This window comes from Cololabis saira, chromosome 24, assembly GCF_033807715.1.
Source record: "Cololabis saira isolate AMF1-May2022 chromosome 24, fColSai1.1, whole genome shotgun sequence".
NCBI classification, from domain to species: domain Eukaryota; kingdom Metazoa; phylum Chordata; class Actinopteri; order Beloniformes; family Belonidae; genus Cololabis; species Cololabis saira.
This window is the reverse complement of record NC_084610.1, coordinates 6,233,667-6,256,201: the sequence shown is the minus strand read 5'-3', so window position 1 is coordinate 6,256,201 and position 22,535 is coordinate 6,233,667. Positions and strand designations below refer to the sequence as shown.

Here is a 22,535-nt window from a genome sequence, read left to right as displayed (position 1 = left end):
AGTTTTTGAAATCACATGCCTCTCAGTATTTTAATAAAAAAAGTTAAATAACTTGTTTCCCGTTGAAATATTAGCCACAGCAGTAATAATTCAAGCTTAATTAAGCTGATTGATTTAAATGGTGACGTTTTTATTTTGCAAGTATGCAATATGAAAATAACCAGAAATTAACAAAGGAAGTGTAATTTGAATAAATATTATTCATATTGTAATCCTGCCATCACACTTTATCAATTTAAATATTGCTTAGTTTATTGTTTGGCTTCATGAATTAGCAAGCATTATCTCGCAGAGCTAAACGATAATTAACAATTCACGACAAACGTAACATAAAAAATACTCACCACACTCCTGAAAGCACATTTTCAATACTACAAAAAAATCCTCCAAGTATAAAAATGAATATATATGACGTTCAGTGATAAGAAGAAAAAAAAACTACGTATTTCGTCCTTTCCAAAGTTTGCTGGTGTTTAAGGCTGATTTATGGTTCCGCGTTACACCAACGCAGAGCGTACGGCGTAGGGTACGCGGCACACGCACAGTCCGTGCGCGTCGCCGGACCATACGGCGGGACCTCTGCGTCGATTTAATAATAGATCCATGATTTAACGCGGAACCATAATTCAGGCTTTATACTTTACTACGGGGCTCCTGAAAGGCCAAAATGACCTAAGTGCCTTTTTCTGGGGGTGTTTTCTTTTTCAATTTAAAATATATATATACACGATTCATATCCCTAATTAAACTTTATGGTCTAGTAAAGTTAAGCTTTTTGACTTGCAAGGCAACTAAAGTTTGTTATGACTAACAAACTAAAAGAAAAATTAAAAGGAACAAGTGATGAGATGGCTCACTGTCATTTTAATTTACACTTTAATGTGTCATATTACACTAGTACACCATAATTATTTTTCTTTAACAATTTTGAAACATTTGTTTTTAAGTCTACTGGTGCATTATCATCCGTTATTTTTCATTTTCCTTTTGTTTTGTTAAACATCTTTTTGAAAGATGTGTACACACATGGACTTCTGGTTCCTCTCTCTGTTGAAGAATAAACGCCTAACAAAACAGCAGTTGGACCATCTTTCATTTAGCATTTATGGAAAGAAAAAAAAGGCATTATTACATACAGTTCATACATTATTTGGTATGATAAAACAGAAGTCAAAAAAAAAATTAGGTTACATCTATTGAATCATGAGTACAGTAACATGAATATTCCATATATTAATGAAATTTGTTTGCTTTATTACTGTGCAAAACAACATGTACATATCTATTGAATGTGTGAGAAGTACAGTATCAGCAAATGGGCCCCCACAGTGACACAATACTCATAAATGTAATCAGATGGCAAAATGACTGACTGTTCCTATAAATACTTCTCTTGGAAAATAAATTCAAAACAGCATCGGTACTAAAACTAATTGAAACATGATAATGGCTTACATGAAGTACACATTTCCAAACCCTGCTATGTGCCTACAACAGTAATATACTATGTTTTTAGTCATTTGCTGGTATTTCTGATCCATATTCTACTTACTAATATACGAGGTATCCAACCTGGTCTTGCAAGAAAAAAGCAAGCGTGTTGGCGGTTGGAAAACATACTATAAATATTATATCAGAGGACCACTCCTGGGCAAAATACAGAAATATGATCAGTAATTATTTAAAAAAAAAAAAAAAAAAAACAGGATAGTTGGATTGACAAGAATTTGTTTAACATATAAAAATAATACAATAGCTCTTAATGCGGTGGATTTAATTGTCATCCCTGCTCCATCACAAGCCTGTGAGCCAGGCTCTTAGTCAAACCCACCGTTTTCATTCATCAGTGTCAACACGGGGCATTGTCAACGCAAATGAGAAAGATAACGCAAGGCTGTCAAGCACGGTGCTTTTTATCCAACAGGACCAAATGTTGCTGTGAAGAAGCAAAAAGAGGAAAGAAAAATACTGCTTCTTTCATTTCCGACAACATTGAACAAACAAGCCTCAAGGCGTCCTGCTCCATTTTACTTATTGGCTTGTTGTGGTTTAAATAGTTAAAAAAAAAAACATGCAAAATGCATTTACTGATTTTGTTTTACGTTTATTAAATGCTACTGTAGCTGCACTATAATATGGAATCAACATTGCATGTAACAAAAAATGATTCAGGAGGATAGAGATGAAATCTGCACTTGCATCCAATACCTTCTTATTGATAGTGTTGAAGAGTTTCAGGGTGGGTTTATCCCTTAAATTTGAATTTTTGTATTTCTTTTTTTGCTTCCAAAGATATGCTCTAAGTCACAAAACTGTTTCCAGCCCATGAGTACCGCTTCGGGAAGAAAGTTATAACAACCAGTAGCCTTTTTCTTTTTCTTTGCACCCAATGCATTTCTCTTATTCAAATACAGTCTGTGTTTGGCAGTGAAAAGTTCAGTTTGTGCGTGGCTTTAAAGCAAGGAACAAATGAGACACTTCCGAAGCCCTATATTTTTATTCCAACATTGACAGTGACTGATTTCTTGTTTTTTTGTTGTCGTTTGTTTTAGAACTCAGTCCTGGTCCTCTAAATCCGGGAGTCACCTGACTGGCCTCTCCTAACACACATTTGCATGTATGCTTAATTTTGGATGTATAACACTTTTGAAAAATCCAAATCCAACAAGCATCCACAGCTGCTCTTTCACTTTCATGTGCAGTTGGTGTGACAGTGATGCATTAGTGTCAGGTTTCAGGGAAGATGCTCAGGAGCAGCTCCTGCCTTCCCCTTGTGGCTCATTGATTCTCGGTGCGAATAACTGATCACTAATTCTTTTCTTTTTTTTTTTATAAATAATATTTGACAGATTTATTTCCTCTCGTTTTAATTTTTCCACCTGAAATTTGCAAATAAAGATCCTCATTTTTCTAATTCAATGTCACTGAATTTGTGCACAAATTGTGATAAATTCAAATTACACCTTGCAGTGAAAGGGGTATTTGCACCATAGACTCCATATCAAACCTATAAAGTGCCATCCAATCTTTTTTTTTCCTTTTTACTGATTTCAAAAAACTCCTGATTACATACTCACAATACAGCCAAACCAACTTTAAAATATTGTAGTTTTTTTTTAAAGATTCTGATTCATCCGTAACACTGTTGTCATTATTCAAAAATACCTGATCACATGGCTCTAAAAACTCTAAAATCTCATGCTTTTGACAAATAGTGTGACTCATAGCAAAATAAGGGTGTGTTGCAATTCCAAAATGTTTAAAAAAAACATTTACAACCTACAGTACATACAGTATACACCATCCGCCCTTTTGATGACTGATCAAGTGCATTTGCACATAAACCTTTCCAGAACTCTCGTCCAACTTCCCTCAAGCTCGTACTCAGCTTGCACTCCCAGACTGCTGGGAAAGCCTGCGTCCAGTACTCAGTCTGTGTCCAAAGGATTGCTGGCTACAGAACTCTGCTGCAAGTTCAGCGACACTGCAGAAACGTCAATAAACATTCATTCATCCTTGCATCCGTTCACTCACATCAGCTGGTTGGGGTGAGGCCAGATCTCTGACCAGGAGGTGGCAGCGCCGATGCCGTCAAAGTTGCTGAAGATTACCCGGAGTTGGGTTTTCCTACCGGTGAGGGTGAGAGGGCTCTGTCCAGCTGTGAAGCAGCCTGTGTTCTGGTGGGCAGTGATGGATGGAGCTGGAGCCTCGCTGGTGTGTGCATTTCCTGTTGTTTTTTTTGTTTTTTTGTTGTACGCCATTTGTTTTGTTCGGAAAGCTGAGATTGAGAGCGGAGCGCCATTAGCTGGCAGTCCCTTGGTGCTTGAGGACCGTGTAGACGTTATCTACTTTGCTCAGCCTCTCAAAGAACGGGATGAGGTCCAGCAGCTCGGTGTCGGACATGTCATCAAACCATGAAGCCACCGGCACCTTGACCAAAACACAAATAACCACCGATCAATATTTAGGTTTTCTCCAATATCTGTGACTATTTAAACAGCTCGTGACCTCACCGCGTTATCAGGGTGGAAGATGTAGGAGGCAGGGGAGTTGTCCACTATGATGACTTTGTTGAGGTCGCGCCCCAGCCGACTCAGGTCCTTGACGTAGTTCCCTCGGTGGAAGACGCAGGACTCCCTGAAGAGGCGGCAGCGGAAAGCTCCCCACTTGTCCAGGAGGTCGGAGACCGGGTCCGCGTACTGGGACAAAGAGGGAGCACATTGAGGAGATGGATCAGAGGAGTGTTTACTACTACGATTGATCATATCACTGGAAAAGTAATGTTTTATTGCTTTATGTCGCAAATGCTACACATGCATATATTGATTTAGCACAGGGGTCGGCAACCCGCGGCTCTTTCTGTCCATCTCTTTTTTTCCTTTTTTTCTCCCTTTTTCCTTTCCTTTTTAATCACGACATTTCAACTTTTTTCTCGACATTTCGACTTTTTTCTTGACATTTCAACTTTTTTCTCGACATTTCAACTTTTTTCTTGAGATTGTACTTCAACATTAATCTCGACATTTCGATTTTTTTCTCAACATTTCGACTTTTTTCTCAACATTTCAACTTTTTTTCTTGAAAGTTTGATTTTTTTCTCAACATTTTGACTTTTTTCTCAACATTTCGACTTTTTTCTCGACATTTCAACTTTTTTCTCGACATTTCGACTTTTTTCTTGAGATTGTACTTCAACATTAATCTCAACATTTCGATTTTTTTCTCGACATTTCGACTTTTTTCTCAACATTTCAACTTTTTTTCTTGAAAGATTGATTTTTTTCTCAACATTTCGATTTTTTTCTCAACATTTCGACTTTTTTCTCCACATTTCGACTTTTTTCTCGAGATTGTACTTCAACATTAATCTCGACATTTCAACTTTTTTCTCGACATTTTGACTTTTTTCTCAACATTTCGACTTTTTTCTCAACATTTGCCTTCATTCTAAGGCTTATACTTTTCATTTTTTGCGGCTCCAAACTTTTTTTTTGTTTTTGGTCCAATATGGCTCTTTCAACATTTTGGGTTGCCGACCCCTGGTCTAGCATGTTACAAGCTTTAAGACAGGTATTATATTCATTCTTATGGTGTACATTCCAGTATACGGTCATGTTTTTCTCTACTAGCTGCCATCAAAGCCAATATAGTGGGAAAAGCCCTGGCTTTAACTGTTAAGTTTATATTGCACAATGTGGACAGTTATGGTGGTTACCTTGGCTAAGCTGGCAGTGAAAAGGACGCACTCGAACAGCTCCCCCATCCTCTTCAGGAACTCATCCACATGCGGCCGCTTCAGGACATACACCTGGAACATACATGCACCTCATATTTCTGAATACGACGTGTTTCTACAGATCACAGGTGCCTGAGGAAATACAATATCTTCTTGTCTGCTAAACCCAACAAGTGCCAAATATACCTCGATAAGCTGTGATTTTAAAAAAAAAAGAAGAAAAAAGTATGCACCCCAGAGTTGCATAGGACGCCAAATGTAAAAAAAATATGCACATAAGATTACAGACAGAAATGCATGGGGCTTGTTGATGTTCCTCCTCCGTCTCGTTTTGGAGATGCCGTGTTGGCGTCTGAGGGCAGCGTTCCTGAACCAAGTCATCCGGAACAGGCTGTGCTTGTCTGAACAAACCTATCCTGGATTACTTGAATCAGGCCCAGGCCCCACGAAGTGTCGTCACGCTCCTGGCAGCCGTCCTCAAATCCCTCAAATGCACACATCACCTACCATACTCTGCAGTTTATAATCAAGAGAGGCGCCGGAGCTGAAAGAGGAAAACAGATGACGACGAGCTACGTTTGAGAGCGGGAGTGTGACGCCGGCGTTACCTGGTGTACTGTTCCATCGATTTCCACAGGAATGATGAAATCTGCATTGTTCACAGGCTGAGAAAATGACGAGAGAGCGGATTGTAAACAGCAAGACGTGGATGTTTCCACATGTAAAAACATCTAGCAGACCAAAATATTCAGACAGTCGCCCCGAGTGTGTGCTTGAGTGTTTATTTCGGTTTAAGAACCAGCTAGGGTGGGTTTGGCATTTGCCAGCGACGACAAAAATGTCCCTGTCAGAGCCAACAACAACCAGATTGAGAGGAAACTGCAGCTCTCAGGAGTGGTTCTTTCTCTTAAACATAACTTTCTAATGATGTAATATGTGATCACAGGGGACAACTATGTGCCTCTGAGCATTTTTGAGCTCCAGCTTGTAATTCACGCATCACTTCCTCACCTTGAAAGAGCTGTGAACTAACGTCTCATCCAGATCTATAACCACACAGATCTTTCCAGCATCTTTTGACTTGGCCGGAGGCAGCAGTGGCTTCACCTGGATCTAAAAAAGGCACGCAAAAGTTTTGTTTGAGAATATAAAAGCATAATTAAAGCCAGTAAAAACCAGCGAGGGAAAGACAAACGCACCTTGGAGACAGTTCCATTTTCTTCCACTAAGAGAGGGGCGTTGTTGTTGACCGGTGGGGGTTCAGGCTGGTCCCGGCACAAGCAGCAGAACAGGCTGGAGAACAGGCCTCCACTCCGGGGCTTCTTGGAGGACAGAGAGGGAGAAGAACCTGCAGAAGAACAAATAAGAGAGTTAGAGTTACTAAATCCTGAAAATCTTCATGGAAATCAACATAATCAACAACAGAGTTGTATTCCAATGACTGGAATTCAGCTAAAAAACATGATGGAGTACTGGTATCGAGTTAAAATAGCTGTATTTTAGGCACAAAGCCTTCATATTTTTACCAAAATGATAAGCATCTTGCAAGTGATTGCATAAAAAACTGCACAACAGATCAACCAGCAGCTTAGTCTAACACCAACCCTACTGACAACACACGTGCCTGCCCGGAGCTGTTGCGTAACCGCCTTGAGGAGCACTTTTAACACTTCACGTGCTGCACAGCGGGGTCGGGAAGGCATTTCAAGCACATCAGGAGTGTATTAGGTAATGCAGTGAGTCAATGAGAGCAGGATTGGTGAGACGTTCTCAGTTTTCCTTTTTTCAAAATAAGTATGCACACTTTTCTGTTTTGGTCAGAATTCAAGTGAAATTCTTGTAATGCCTCCATGTTGTCGCAGAGCGTTAACAGTATCGCTCTGACAGCATTCAAAACATGGAGTTGTTGGCTTTGCATGGCAAATGTGGCCTCAATAACACTGCAATTTAGCTGCTCAAGCATATGATTAAAGTTACAGCTGATCGCACTTGCAAATACAACGACACAGCGACACTGAACCTGAAGCTTCTGCAGAAGGAGAGAAAGAGAGAAAAACATGTTGAAATTCAAAGCAGAACACCCCCCCCCCCCTTTTTTTTTGTCCCCAGCCACACGATGTGCATGATTTAACAGAATAAAAGCTTCAACAGATTCCTGCCAAAGTGATGATTAACCAGGCAAACGGTGAATGCGGGTTTATTCTAACAGCTTCATCATCATCAGTCACTATGTGACAGCAGCAGAGATGTGCACCTGTACAGCAGCAGGGATTCAAAGATCACCCTATACAAACATGTTGTTTTTTGAAAATAAACCTTTATCCAAAAAGAGAAAAAGAAAAAAAAAAGGACAGCACTTTAGTTCATGTTCATCAGCTTCTTCATTTGAAGGAAGATTTGATTTTACGAAGCATCATCTCGCTGCAGCGATCCTCAAAAGCCAGACAAAGCAACCACTGCCCGTCGTTTTACCGCAGTGTCTCCCAACCTGGGGTCCGGGCCCCCCCTGGGGGGGCGCAAAACTTTGTCTGCTTTGAGGATATGCAGTTGTAAAAATTATATTTGCGCATGTTAAATAAATAAAAAAATCATAATAACACACCTAATGGAATATGTAATACAAGTCTGTATAAACCCACGTAGTATTTTAAAATTACCTAAATATATTTCTAAGTTATTTAGCAGGATACAAACTTAATAACTTATTATTATATCATTATTCAACATTTAATCATACTACTACTCCGACAGGTTGTTAAAGGAAAAATGTTAAAAATGTTTGCTCTCATATTAAAAGACATTTTTCAGAAATTATTTTATGTGCACATATTTTCTGTGCATATTTTATACATTGGTGATAGGGCTGGGCGATATGGACCAAAAGTCATATCTCGATATTTTCTAGCTGAATGGTGATACTCTATATATATCGCTATTTTTTCTGTGCCATAATTGGGGTTTCCCCCAAAGCATTATAGCATAGCATCTCTGTTAGCATCTCTGTTAGCTTCATTTTTTCTGAGGCAAACCCTTAAAAAACAGTCAGTTTTAATACAAAGCCTCGTGCCAAATGTCACACAGGTACATTTATTAACAGAGGTCTGCACAATATAAAAATGTATAAAACAAATGAAATAAAATAAACTACCTGCATATATAGAATAAAATGCTTCTTGAATAAAATAAAACAAATATCCCTTTCCTCCATAACAATTAAATTAAAATACACTGTGCAATTAATACAATGTAGACAGTAACAGGCAGACCTTTCCACTGAGGTTGACAGTTGTGCAAATAACAAAACATTTGTGCAAATCTCAAATAAAACATTCAAGTCAATTTGTCACAAAATAAGCTATATCAAAATCATAAAAAAATAAAATAAACGAATCGATATTGTCTCGTACCATATCGCGTTTGAAAATATATCGATATATATTAAAATCTCGATATATCGCCCAGCCCTAATTGGTGACACAAAATGAAGGTGAGAAAGACAAAGTCCTCTTTATACAGGGTAAACCAAAGAGAAATGTATCACAAAAACATCATTATTGTTAATTTTTTCAACTAAAGGTTTGTAATGAATCACTTTACTCTTTTGGTGCCAGTACGTACGGGTCGAGGGGCCCGGCTGGTCTTAGACACAAGTAGGGGGGGCTCCATGGAAAAAAGGTTGGGAACCACTGTTTTACAGCACAATGTCAACCAGCCATTCTTGCCCTTTTTGGTTGTCCTGGTCCCTCTCTCCATACATTCTCAACAGGAGACGGAGCTGGACTACAGGCGGGCGAGTACAGCTCCGACACGGAAAGCTACAGACACTCATGAACTCTCATGTCATCACAGACGCAGGTGCTCCCTGCCCGCCTTCTTATCCATGTTCAGCAGACGTTACAACCATTCCATGATATGCATGTGAACCTTCGCCTCCATTCACACACCCACGACCTAATGAGTCTGGCCGGAGAAGAAAGTAGCGTCTGAGTCAATGGATTGTTCAACAGTGCGTATCAGAGTATCCGGGTCCGGCTCAAACACGGACTCAGCTGACCTGAGAACTTGTGTCTGTCATCGTTCTGTCCATCTGAGATGAGCTTGTGTCCAGAGGACTCATCAGCTTCTTGAGCAGAGTTAATATACGGTTTGGTCTTTGTGCAACACAGTTTGAGGTTACGTTTCTGAATGCATTGGCAGACGGTTTACCGATGTACTCCATGTGGTTGTATTGATTACAGTGGCATGACAATTCCTCATGCAGTTCAGTCTGAGGGCTCAAAAGTGTCCCCCACACACACACACACAAATTGGTGGTTTCACTAAGATTTCGCCAAATCCTTTCACAATTATTCAGGGCAGATGTTGAAAGACTTAAGTTGTTTACAATTCCGAGTTGAGAGATAATTTTTGGAACAGAAAAATGAACCTCTGGTGGAATTTGGGACTTTGCGGTGAGAAATAAGCCATCTTTACTTGGACGTTTAACCACATACTTAGGCACAGGCGACTGAAGGGTCCCGAGTGTCGCCATCGCTTTGCTTTAAACAGTTAGTTACGAGTTAAAGTCAGTAAAGTGGGGGGGGGTTTCCAACTTTTGATGTTTCCGCATGCACGTCAGGCGATCAAGTTTTGAAAAATCATGTTTATTTTTCTGTGACGCATTTTGTACAGTTGACTGGAAGTCAGATGTTTAATTTAGTGAAACGTTTCTTTTACAAAAAAAGATTAACAACTACAGCTGCTAAATGGCGTGTTGGCGCCACATCGTGTGCTTCATACGGTATGTGTAGTGTATGTCTTAAGAAATAAATAACCAGAAGTCAGTTGCTGGTTTTTAAATAATCAAAATTAGGTGGTTTAAAATACACTGATTTGGGTCATTTCTTAAAAAGCTCTCTCAACTCTAACTTCAGTCTATTTGAAAGCAACCTGGATGTTAGGCGCATTATAGTTTGTTTGAGGCGCTGGGTTTGGACTCGATAGTTAGAGTGACAGATACTGATGCAAGAAACTACGATAAAAAGCAAGCACTTAGGTTAATTGCTCGCCTATTGACCAAAATGGTGGGTTCCCTCCCGCTCACTCCGGCCTCGTCTCATTTTCTTCTGAAACTGCCAGGCCAGTGCCGGTAAGCCTCTTTCACAATAACAGTGTGGAATTTTTTTTTTTTTTTTTTTTTTTAAATCAGCAGTGTTCTGCATGAAGTCACATCCAAAGCATCTGCAACCCCCCACTGAAACACTGCCCACTGATGGCAACTCTTTAATCCCTGCTCTCTCCCATTAATTCTGTGCATTGCAGCTGAAGCAGCAGAAGTAATTCCCTCACTTATCAGCTCTGTTTACATCCACCTGGTACTGCAATCCCTGCCTATGTGAAACATTTTGACAGTTGGGAGAAATGGAAAACTTGACCTGTGCATAACAGGAAAACAAGTACAACCCCAAATCAGAAAACAATACAGAGAATGTACATTTAAAAAAAAAAGAAAAAAGAAGAAAGCACTGACTTTTTTCTTTTTTTTCCAGGAATTTCAACCCTTCAAAACATTCATGCACTGGAGCGAACGGTAGTAGTTCAGGGTTTACAAATAGAATAAAACAGGTGATGTCAACAGGTCATTTATAAAGATTATCCAGCAAAAATACTGCATCCTTGAAAAGCTAAATCTTTGAAAACAAGTAAAGGAACGAATGACTCAGAAAATAATTGGAAAAAAAAACAAAACAATACAATTTAACAGTTTAACTCAAGGAATATGATGCTGTTCGGTTTGTTTGTGATTTGAAATTGCAAGTGCAATCAGTTCTATTACCAAAACTGCATCCATCTGTCCACCATCTTCAGCTCCTCTTTCCCTGGAAAAGCTAGAAGAAGTGGCAGACAGAGAGATGTAATCTGTCCAGTGTGTCCTGGGACTGTTTCAAAGCAAACTTGATTGGTTGCTTAAGCGATTATTAAGGTATGTCTGAAACAACCAGCCACCGCGCGTTTATGACACTATCCGAAATGTATTTTTATTTGTCTTCCGTCGTTACTTCCTTGAGTCTCTTAGGCACGTCTGACGTCCCCTGCAGTTTATGAGTTGATGTACAACCTTGTGCCATAATGTCGTACGGGAGTCCAAAGGTTTTTTTTGGGTTGTTTCTGCCAGTAACATAAATATCATATTGCATTTCTGCCGACAGATCTTCACTAGACCGTAAATACCACGTCTTTCCACTGAACGGTGTTTTGCGAATGAGCATAATTCTCGTAAAATGTCATCCTGCGAGACCTCTTTTCAAAACCAAGATGAGGAATATCTCCACTTTGGAGAAGATGGATGGAAACATCTTTAGTTTTGGACAACTTATTGCCAAGTGTTGCTTTCTTTTCTGGTCATATGACCAACTACGTCACATCCAGTGATGCTGGAGATGTGAAAATGTGGAAAAAGGGATCCTAGTCCACTGTTGCGCTAAACTGGCACGTCTGAAAATCCATCTCATGAAAGTGAAAAAAGAAGGTATTTGCATCATTTGACAATATTTGCAGGCACTGCAGGATTTTCTTTGGGATTTTTAGGTTTTGCGCAACCGTAGTGGTAAAAGAGACGTGGGTACGGTCTATTACGGCTGCACAGACCGGGGCTGCCTTTGAACTTGGTCGTATGTTTGCTTAACTCGCAATTTACAAGTTTTGCCAATCACACTCGCTCATGCTTTACAGTTTTCTCAAAACACTGACATTTATCAAGCCCCCCCTCCCAGCGCTGTCATGATGTCATGTGTACAGCTCCACTTGCAGGGGCACATTCAGAGTTTAGAGGTTTAACTGTCAGATATGGGATATTTATTTTCATTATTTGACAAAAAATGTAGACTAGGAAACATCGTTGTTCTTTAGTCACAAAACCAGATCACTGGAATCACTTTTCTCCCGCACATTAGACTTTGTTTCTGTCTTTTTATGCCCCATACACCCCGTCTCCTTCTGTCCGGACGTGACTGTGTTACCAAACACACAAACCTCTGTTGTCCATCTCTCACGCCTCTTTCATTCCCTCCTCCTCCTCCATTTGTGGATTCAAACCCCGTGTGACCCTCCGCTGGCCTCTGCCGCGCGCAGGCCAAAACAGGAAGAGGAAACAGACGGGTATCAGTGGAGGAAGCGGCTTGCCAAAATGTTTTAGAGGAGCTCGTGTAATTTGTGATACTATTATCCATGAGGTTTCTTCTTCATACCAAGATTTCATGAGGAAACAAGGATTTATTTATTCATTAATTCGAGCATCTCCATCTTCTATATTTAAACAAACTGCGTTCAAATCAGGTGTATTATCTTAATGCCATTGTAGTTTTGAATTGTGAGTAGTTCTTATCTCAAATAAGCGTGAATAATCTTAATTTGTCCCTGATAAAGCGGTAATTTTATGAAAACCAACAAAACTCATGAGCTGCAGCAACACTCCTGCTTCCTTTTTTCGCTCCTTCACATCCTTGCAGTTTCCATTGTTTACTCTCATGCCCTTATTTGGCCTCAAGACTCTCGATACACGTATTTAAGGTTTTTTTATCACATGCTAACAGGGTGCTGACTGCAAAACACAGCGCATGCATTACTTTCCAAAAAAAAGGATCATGAAGATAAAGTCTGAGCTAATCTGGAGTATTCAGCAAAGGCATTCGGCTAAAGAAAATATCCTCCACTGATGTATGAATACACGCCTGAGCCATCAGGAAGAAGGTGCCTTGTAAAGTTAAAGTGAAAGTAATAGTTGCTTTCAAAAGTATGGAGTGTTAAAAGTGTGTGTGTGTTTCATGTTTGCCTTTATAACAGCACAAATGCAGTTTAGCAAATTTGCAGGAAGGAGGGTTGTTCTGCATCTCAGATGACTCTCCAGTTCTGCTGTGGCTCTTCAAGCTCTGATGAAACTAGTTCAGCGTGTCTAATAGTGACAAAAGAGTCCTAACACAGAATACACACCGATATATAAGACTAATACATTGAAGAATGTGTGAATCTCCTAAAAACTAGTGAAAAGTCTCTACGCTGGTGCAAGTCCTGCGTACCGGTAGTCCTGCCGGTTATGCTGCTGTGATATTTCATCAGATACTTTTATTCTGAAAATGTCTCCATTCTCTAAGCCGGCCCAGATCTCCCGACTTCCTGCTTTGCTCATCGGGTCTGTGCAATTTGAGACTGCTTCCGTCAAAAATAAACTGTGCTCATATTTTTAGCGGGGCAGAGTGGATATGGCTGTGAAGCTCGGCAGCATGAACACGGTCATGAGTGGCTGTGGGCTGTGATGCAGTCAGACCAGGTGGCGGCGTGAAGGGTTTTACTCTGACGCCTGCACAGAACATGTGGTCAATTTGTTCTCTTGTTTCTGAGTGGTTTACATTTGCTTCTTGGTTAGAGATAAGGTCAGGGTGAGAGGTGGTTTGTTTAGGTCTTTATAGAAGAATAAGAAAGGACAAAATATAATGATACATAGACATAGACGGCTTCATTCCATTTCTTCGAGGCCTCGGCTGTTGATTTCTAGGAACTGAAGCAAAAGAAGAAAAAGTGGTGCATGACAGAGAGTAAGTTTGCTAGGTCAGTGGATCCTAGCGAGGCCAAGGTTATGATGGATGCACAAGGTTGAACGCACCCAATTACAGCCTTAGGTTTTACCCTTGACCCTGCCTTATGAAGAAAAAAATGGAGGGTCTTTGCAACTTTTTTTTAAAATTTTTACTATATAGTTAATTGTTAAGGTATAAATATGAACCTCTAAACATGTTCATAAAACCTCTGAGTTGAACCTTTTTGATAGAGGTCGACATTCAGTTGATCATTTTAGTCATATTTCACATGGCTGTGACAAAGGTTGTGATGTTCCATCCTTTTAACCACAGTATATCTATAATTAACAATATCATACAGTATAGAGAACACAGTAGAAAAACACCACCTAATATTTTGTCATTCAGATTTAATTAAATAAATTTGTCTGCATTTTTAAAAAGGACAAAGCTATAGGCTATGCTACTTTTATGCAATTAAATAATAATTTATTACCAGCAGACTAATTTACAGCTTATCAATTCCAAACCGTAAAAGACAAATAAAAAATAGTTTTGGGTGTAAATAAGAGGAAGTCATATGAACACGTTGGTGCACTGGTTCCGAATACCATCTGCTCCTGCATATTTAATGTTTCCTGCAAAAACAAAAGCTGGAGAGGCCGCCCCCCCACTCCCCGAACAGCAGTCTGTTGCGATCATAGTCTGGATCAAAACAAATGGACAAAAACCCCCCGTGATGTCACGCATAGTTTTTATGAAGAGTGCTTTTGAAGCCTCTTTTTTTTTGTTTTGGTGCACAACACCATGTTGGTTAGAACTGACACCACCCAACCCTAGTTCATTCAAAAGTGGGTACATGTGTGGGACAAACAGGCCTCGTACCTGGTTGGAACACGCCAACTTTGGTTAAGTTACCACAAGTTGGCAGTTTAAGCTTTGCTGGCTTTGGTTTTTATTCTCAGCTCAGAAATCAAGTCAATCAATGGAGATTGTCTCACTTTTGGACCCAACCCACATGTGGTCATTCAAGCAAATGCAGTGTTTCCTTATTTCTGCTTTGAACTCAACCCCAAAAACCTGACTGTAAGTAGTCAGCTCTCTCGGGTAGATTGTGAACCACCAGTGATCCTTCACCTGACATTTGAGGGATGTTTTCATTAGATACAAAACTAGCAGATGTTAAGTGTAGCACTTCATCAAAACTGACTGAATAAGTACTTTCAAATCAAACCCACAATGGATGTGACAGCATTTAACACTTCTGAGCAACAAAGTGAAAGACATCGTACCCATCTTCAGATCTTTTGTGGCATCGAGCTACTTTGAGCAAAGGCAAACATCAAAGACAGCCCAAAATGAACACACTTTAAAGACTTTCATTTAGATTTATATTGTTAAAATTCAATCAATAAATGTTGCTAATAAAAAAAGTATTACTTAAAAAGAATGTAATTGTTTATGATCTCAAGAATGCATGCAAACACTTCTGGCCTCAAACGCAGATCAAACAAGCTTTTCATGTGTAGCCGTGCTTAAGGGGGGTAAAGAAAATTGGCTTGGTGCAAAAAAACAACACTTTCTGGGCTTTTTCTTTAAGACTACAAATAAAGTACCAAATAAAATGTTTGAATGAAAAGTACAGATCAGCGTTGGTTGCAGGAAAGTTAATAAGTAGTTGTGAATGTATGCAAAAGACAAAAAGAAAAAGTGAATTTAAATGACTTGACTTTCTGGAATAAAACCAATTTCCAAAATGTGATTCATCCACGACTTTCTTTCCAAATACAAACTATTTCAATTTGACTTTGTCACGGCATGACATCAGTCAGCAATATTCCTTCACCATGCGTTCGTGATGAGGAGCTCCGCCTTATCAGACCATTTTATCAGCTTTTCAAAACCTGTCAATGCTTTCCGACTAATAAAGGCTTCTTCTGGCCCCAGTCTTGATCATCACCGCCTCCCTGACAGCTGAGCTTTAGTCAGACAACAAACATTTTGTCTGATTGCTGCCACTGATATGATCGCAAACAGCTGAAAACCCTCCCCAGAAAGCAAACAGAGCAACAGAGCTCTCATTTTCGCTTTATCTACTCCAAAACATCTTCACCTCTGTACTTTTTAATACGTCCATGGGCTTGACGCATGTCTGATACCAGTATTGACATACATGTTGATATGTTCAAATGACCATTGATCGGCAACAAAAATCCTGCTATTTACATTGATTTGAGCGCATGTGAAGGAAAAGATCTGCAACAGCTGTGACCATAAAACCCTCCAATAAAAGCAGAGATACATTTAAAAGGAAAAGAATCCAATAAGCTCTTTCAAAAGCATTTTGAACTGTGTGAACTTTTCAAGTTAAGGGACTAAATCTTAGCATCCTGCAAATGTATAGTTTGTAAGAGATGACAAACCATCAGGTCATATGATCTCTAATAAGACTCAATAAGGAGTGGCTACAAATAGTTAATGTTTTCTCTTTAAATTTATTGTGATTCTGAAACAAACTCCCTTGAATTCACTTTTCCTGGCAAATCAAATAGATATGGTTTTCGATATGCAAATTCCAATCCAGATGGTTTATCTTTCCTACTGGTCTTTTAGTGTTTTAAAAGTTTAAAACCACCACTAGCCCTGAGTGTCTCTCAACTTTTGGCCTTTGACCTGACTTTTAGAGCCCAACATCTTATCAAAGGCAGTTAAATTCCACCGTTGTTCGGAGGATTGCACAATCCTACATACATGCTGTGTTTTTAGAGGATGACCTGCAGGCCAGGATGTACATTTATAGTGCATGTTTATTAAAAAAGGAGCCATTGTTGAGTCTTAGGAGTTTCTTTGTGAGCAGACCTGTAGAAGCCCTGAACCCAAAGTGGAGGAACACTTCCCACACTTGGTAGCTAACTTTAAGCCTAAATCTTAAAATGTAATGCTCCCAATAGCCATATGGAGGTATCCACAAACGGAAGTACCAGTACATAAGCTGTAATCATCAGTGGTAGCTTTTAATTATATAACCTCCTGGATAAAATTCTTAGTAGCTAAAATGTAAGGAGATGTTTCTAGTGGTCTAACTGTCGTTTCCCACCTTGTCAGAGTGTTTTGATCAAACAGAGTCAACATGCTGTTCCATACAGCCGCTGTATGAAACCATGAGCAAATATGTTCAAAGTACGCAAACAAGATTTGGTAATAGATGAACCTACGATACAAACAGCAGCAACTCGTCCATTTAAGTAGATGAAACAGTACTTGGAATAAAGAAAAAGACTGCAAAAAGAAATGTGGATTCAACCTGTTATGACGATTCAAAGCACGGAGCTTCTTCGACTTTACACATCCATGCAACACTCACTAATAGTTTTTAACCATTATATTCCCCCAAAACATCCCCAGTACCTTGACCTTAAAATGTTTTCAAGCTTAAGGCGTTTTCTGACTAGATGATTTTTGGCAACATTTGCCCAGGGCAGAGCTCGCCAACCGGTCAGTGGCAAAGCGACGGGTGGTAGGGAGTCGGCACTTGATCACCATCTGTGACCAGCTCAAAAGGCTCATAAAAGGCACATCGCCAAGCTACTGCCAACGGCCAACGGATATTAGACATCTAATTATCTGGAACCGTCCGTAGAACCCTTGCTGAATCACAACCGCTGAACGGGCAAGGCATCAGGCGAGGTGAACATGAGGGAGGAAATCCCGGACAGGAAATCCACAAAGCAACAGGGAGATGTACACAAAGTGCCATACCACATCACGAAGGCAGCATTTCTTTTTATTATTTTAAACTAAAAATAAAGACACCACAATCTCTACTGCCTCTATCTGCTTATCCATTCTTTTTTGTTTATGTTCTACACATAGATTGCACCTCTTAAACCTACACGTTTTGCTCATAAAATGCAGTTTAGAGACCAGTCAGGTGACCGAGTCACTTTTAGATCACATGGTGCGTTTACTTGGTCGTCAGTCGATCGCAATCTGCCGGTTCCATAAGCTGCATAGTCTGAAACCACTACTTAGTACGTCCATCACAGCAATATAAGGCACATCTCAGCTCCATCAATGTTTTAACAAAGCATTTTTATGAATGACAGGATTTGTGCATTGTCGCGTTCCCTGCACTGTAAGGAAATAAGTAAATAAAATCCCTTATGGTGTCAGTTAGACTCCAACAGGCTTTCAGTTTCAGCTCATCTCCAAACATCTTTAAAACTGTAGTTTCAATAAGTCAGCAGGAAACTTGTCTGGCACCAGTATTGACATAGCTGCCGATATGTTTAATATAGCCTTCATAGTATCCTGTGGCTGTACTGAAGCAAAACTACTTAAACACCACTGTACAAATATTCAATGGAAAATGTCACCCTTGCATTATGATATTATTATAAGTCATAGTGTTAATGTATGATGCAATCCTTTCACTTGGGGAAAATTGTCTCTTTCTGCTGGTTCAGAGCCCACCAAGCCGATCGCAACAGGGTGGGTTTCATGCAGCAAGTGTCTACTATCTTAAACAATCAGGATGGCTGCAGACTTGCTAGTGACACCTTGGCTCAAACTTTTACTGCAAAACCAACGACAATCATTCACCACTTGTTTACACTTGTTGCTCTAGTCGTTGCTCTGCCTCAGTCACATGCTTAGCTCGGTTCCTCTGACTGGTTGTAAACCTACTCATCAGCGTCCGCTGGTACTGGCCCCTGTAAATCAAAGTCAAACCCAGAGGAACCAAACTAACTTTTTGTATTGACAAGGGGAAAAAAAATATATATATTTTCATTAATTGGCTGAAAAATATTGCAAAAAAATAACCAAAGATATTTTATGATTTGGATTTTGAACTGCGCTTTTTTTTTTAATAAGATTTCATCTTTAACAACAGTGTTTTATAACATTTCAAATGCTCTGATGCTGCAATCTCTCTACTTGTTTCCCAGTCTAAGGATTTATTTTTGAAAATTTTGCAGAAGACCCCCTCCGTGACATATAACTTATTCGGTTTAACAATTTTATGCTCTGGACTCTTCATCAACCTTCAGCCACCACTGATACGATTACAAGAAAACAAAGCTGCTACTTGATGCATCCAACTCTCGTCATCTTCTCACATTTCACCTTATCCTTTATTGTCAAAACACGCAGTGTTGCAGCAGAGGTGCAGCTGGATAAAGCCTTCACCTCCAGCCACCATTCGAAAGTCAGCTTTGTTTGATCATGACTGACAGCTCACCCGATTATTCAGTAACCTGCATTTGCACTCGTCTGTGTACAGTAGCAGCACCAGGAATCCATGCCAGTGACAACGCTTACAAAGTTACTGTTATGCTGGAATTTTACAGGTGTCCCATTTAGCCAAAAGGGAAACAGAGTGGAATTTGAATAACTGCTGTTATAATGATGCCAAAGACACATATATGTGCCAGTGAATATTTTAAGCAATAAGTGAGCAGTATTTATTCTTTTTATGACAAACTGCACTTATCACTAAAATATTACAAAGCCATTCAAACTGGACATCTGAGAGCAAGACATTTGCAGGCTTTAAATTAAGGAAAGTAATCACAGAGGCAAAGAGCATGAAATCATTTTTGGAAAACCTTCATGTAACTTCTTAAGTCGATTGCTAATATCAACCCATATATTTTTTCTTTGTGTGATGGATTATTCATATGTCAAGATATGACCATATTTTGACCATAATTCAGAAAATAACGTCAGCAGCAGGGGGAAAGAAAACAGACACAGAGAGAACGGCGTCTGGATGCTACTGGACGGGAATAATACCGATCAGAGGAACAAGGCATTTAACAATTTCATAGCAACAAGGTGGATGCTGGTGGATGGATTCAAAAGATGGATTTTAAATGGAAAAATTATCTTCTTACAAACTTATTGTATTGTTCATGGAAATTTTAAATAAATACTGTCTTTAGTCTTATCCAGCTAATTATTTTCTCTTTCATTAATTTTTCATATTCCAACTTCTCATGTATGAACAAAATATATCAATAATTTTGCTCCTGTTTACGTCATTGATAATCAAAAAAATAAGTGTAGTACAATCAAAACAAATCATAAAAATGTATAAATAACTCAATAAAAGTTGTGCAAAACTTTTTGTTCCCAAAAACTTAAATTATGGAGGCCAAAAAATAACAATAAATAAAAAAAATATATTTATTTTTTAATTATTTACTCTCTTTTTTTGGCTTTAAAATTTTAATTTATATTATTTAACTAAATGTGTACTTACTCCCATGAACATTCATTATATATTATACATATATATAAATAAATGTGTGTGTGCATGCGTGTCCCAACAGAAACCCCACGAACTGTCACTATAGAAAACTTTTTTTTTTTAATTAAACGTAAAAAATACTTGGACCTTTGACCCAGTCTATATATACACATACATACATACATACATACATACATACATACATATATATATATATATATATATATATATATATATATATAGTGTGTGTGTATGAAAAAAAAAAAAAATATATATATATATATATATATATATATGATATTGCATTAACATGTCATCGAAATGAATCATTTAACTGCAATTCGATATTTAACTAAAACAATTTCCTTATTTGCATTGATTAAACCAAGAGGATTTTTTTTTTTATTATTATCAAATTCGTCCCTCTCTAAACTTCTTAAGAATTAATGTTGTGGATACACGAAACTAAACTAAACTAAATAAATAAAAACCAGATAAAAATCACCCAAAGCGGCGAGGACGTGAGCAGATGTTTAATTGGAGCGTCGTGTGGTAATCAGCCTGCGCGCGTCATTTCCTTCACTTTCATCACAGGCCAAACGGCCTCGGCCACAATCTCCACACACAACCAAAAACTCACACAAAAACTGCTCTCATTTGTTTTCCCCTCACTTTTTTGGGGGGTAAACTTTAATAAAAGTGCTGCAGTGTCGTAGTTGTGTTTTGTTCTAAGCGGGTCAGTGCGTCGGCTCCGAGCTGGACATAGTGAACTCTCTATCATAAATAAAAAAGCAGATCTCACCTCTCTCCCCCGCAGCCCTGCCGCCCTCCTCATCCCGGCTCACTTGGGTGATGATCGAGGACGGATTGTCCATCCCGTCCAGGTCTGGTCCGCACTGAACTGAGCTCACACTTTAAAGTTGGGGCTTGTTTCTCCGACTCGGCGCTGCATGAACTTAACATGCACGAAAACAGAAGTTAGACGCGCCGGGAAACACCGCAACAAGTCGCCCGCAGCGCGTCCATTACACTTCACGTGGCGATGCCCGCTCTGGTTACCGCTGACTTTTGAAGTTTGAAAGTTAAAAAACATTTGTCAAGGAGTTGGCAACTTTGATTCAATATGGTGCTCGACTCCGCTCGCAATTTCAAGATACAAACATGGAGGTTTCAAGGCTTCCCATTTCACTTAAAGTGGCGCACGGAGGGAACTGCTGCGGAAAACAACTCCGCCTCGACGCGTCTGCACATTTACCCACGGTCCCTTAAGGCACCCAAAGTTGTCCCAAAGTTTTACCGGGCTTATTTAAGTCGATTATACCCTTTTAAACTGCTTAAAAGCCGAGTTTTTTCCCGCGTACAACTTTAACTATGTTTACATTATTATCAGAATAGAGATTTATCACACATATGTGGCTTTAAACCACACGCCACTTATTCTAAAGCAAAACTCCCAGCAGCAACACGGTTAATACTCGTTTTTGTCAGTATTTATGTACAGTGTGTGGGTGGAGGTCACTACTAACGTCGTCATGCAATGACCACCGTTGGTAAAACTTACTCAAGAGCGACTTTTTTATTTTTTTGAAGTAGCAGCAGCTAAAGTGACGCCCAGTTTGGGTTCCCTTGAAACTGCCTGGGCCTAGGGACCGTCGCGCAAGTGCAGGCCCTATTTTCTGCTTCATTTTTGTTTTGCTCCTACAGTTTGATCTCTGACAGCTGACCCATTTTTTGTTATTTTAACTTTTTTAATTGTTCAGCCAGTCTAATATTTATTCTAGCAATTAACTTAATGAACATGTTGTTGAGGCATTTTTTTTTTAAAGGAAGTTTCTGTTTTGTACACATTTACTTTCACTTCACATATTTATACAATGGCTAGTTTTCTAATGCTATTTTTGTCACTTAATCAGCAGTTAACCACTCATCACTGTGAGTTGTATGCTGATTTTGCATGGTTTTATTTATATTCGAATACTTGCTATGAATTTGGAAAATCCAGTGATACTGACCACACACACTACTCTTCACCCCTGTCATCCTTTCCAGTTAATTTAATAATAATAATAATAATAATAAAATATTGTATATTTGGTAACAAAGGCTTAGTCTTGAAATGTTTATCCCTTTATTTGCTGTGATCCACCTTTAACTGGCATTATTTTATCCTTTGCAGGCAGACTAACAAAGTAGATAAAGGTTTGGTCCATATTATCCCTTCCAGGTGAGATTCCTGACATCAAATGAAAGGGAGATTTGAAACGAAGACTAACAATGTATTTGTTGTCATCACCTTAACATCATATAGCGTATCTGATTGAGTGAGATCAATACATCAAATTATATGTGATGTGTATGATGTTTTTCTTTATTTCTTATTTGTAATTTAGTTGTTTTTTTTAATTTACTTTATGAATTGAGATTGTGTGTTTGATTTTGTATTTTATTGTCTGGACCCCAGGAAGACTAGCTTTCGTTTTGGCGTCAGCTAATG

The 22,535-nt window shown here is 39.0% G+C and overlaps 1 protein-coding gene across 1 annotated transcript; it reads right to left on the bottom strand.

The window, feature by feature from the left end:
- Nucleotides 1-1,090: 1,090 nt before the first annotated feature.
- ctdsp1 (CTD (carboxy-terminal domain, RNA polymerase II, polypeptide A) small phosphatase 1) lies at nucleotides 1,091-21,234 on the bottom strand. The gene is made up of 7 exons (XM_061715407.1): nucleotides 20,844-21,234; nucleotides 6,436-6,584; nucleotides 6,248-6,349; nucleotides 5,845-5,901; nucleotides 5,216-5,308; nucleotides 4,014-4,199; nucleotides 1,091-3,930 (listed from the first exon to the last, which is right to left on the bottom strand). The coding sequence occupies exons 1-7, from the start codon at nucleotides 20,914-20,916 to the stop codon at nucleotides 3,802-3,804; spliced, it is 789 nt and encodes a 262-aa protein (XP_061571391.1). The 5' UTR covers nucleotides 20,917-21,234; the 3' UTR covers nucleotides 1,091-3,801.
- Nucleotides 21,235-22,535: the final 1,301 nt, after the last annotated feature.

Coding starts and splice junctions, on each gene's coding strand:
- ctdsp1 (XM_061715407.1), bottom strand. CDS start 20,916: ATGGACAATCCGTCCTCGATCATCACCCAAGTGAGCCGGGATGAGGAG. Junction 6,350..6,435: donor AAAATGGAACTGTCTCCAAG/GTGCGTTTGTCT, acceptor TGCCTTTTTTAG/ATCCAGGTGAAGCCACTGCT. Junction 3,931..4,013: donor TCTTCCACCCTGATAACGCG/GTGAGGTCACGA, acceptor GTTTTGGTCAAG/GTGCCGGTGGCTTCATGGTT.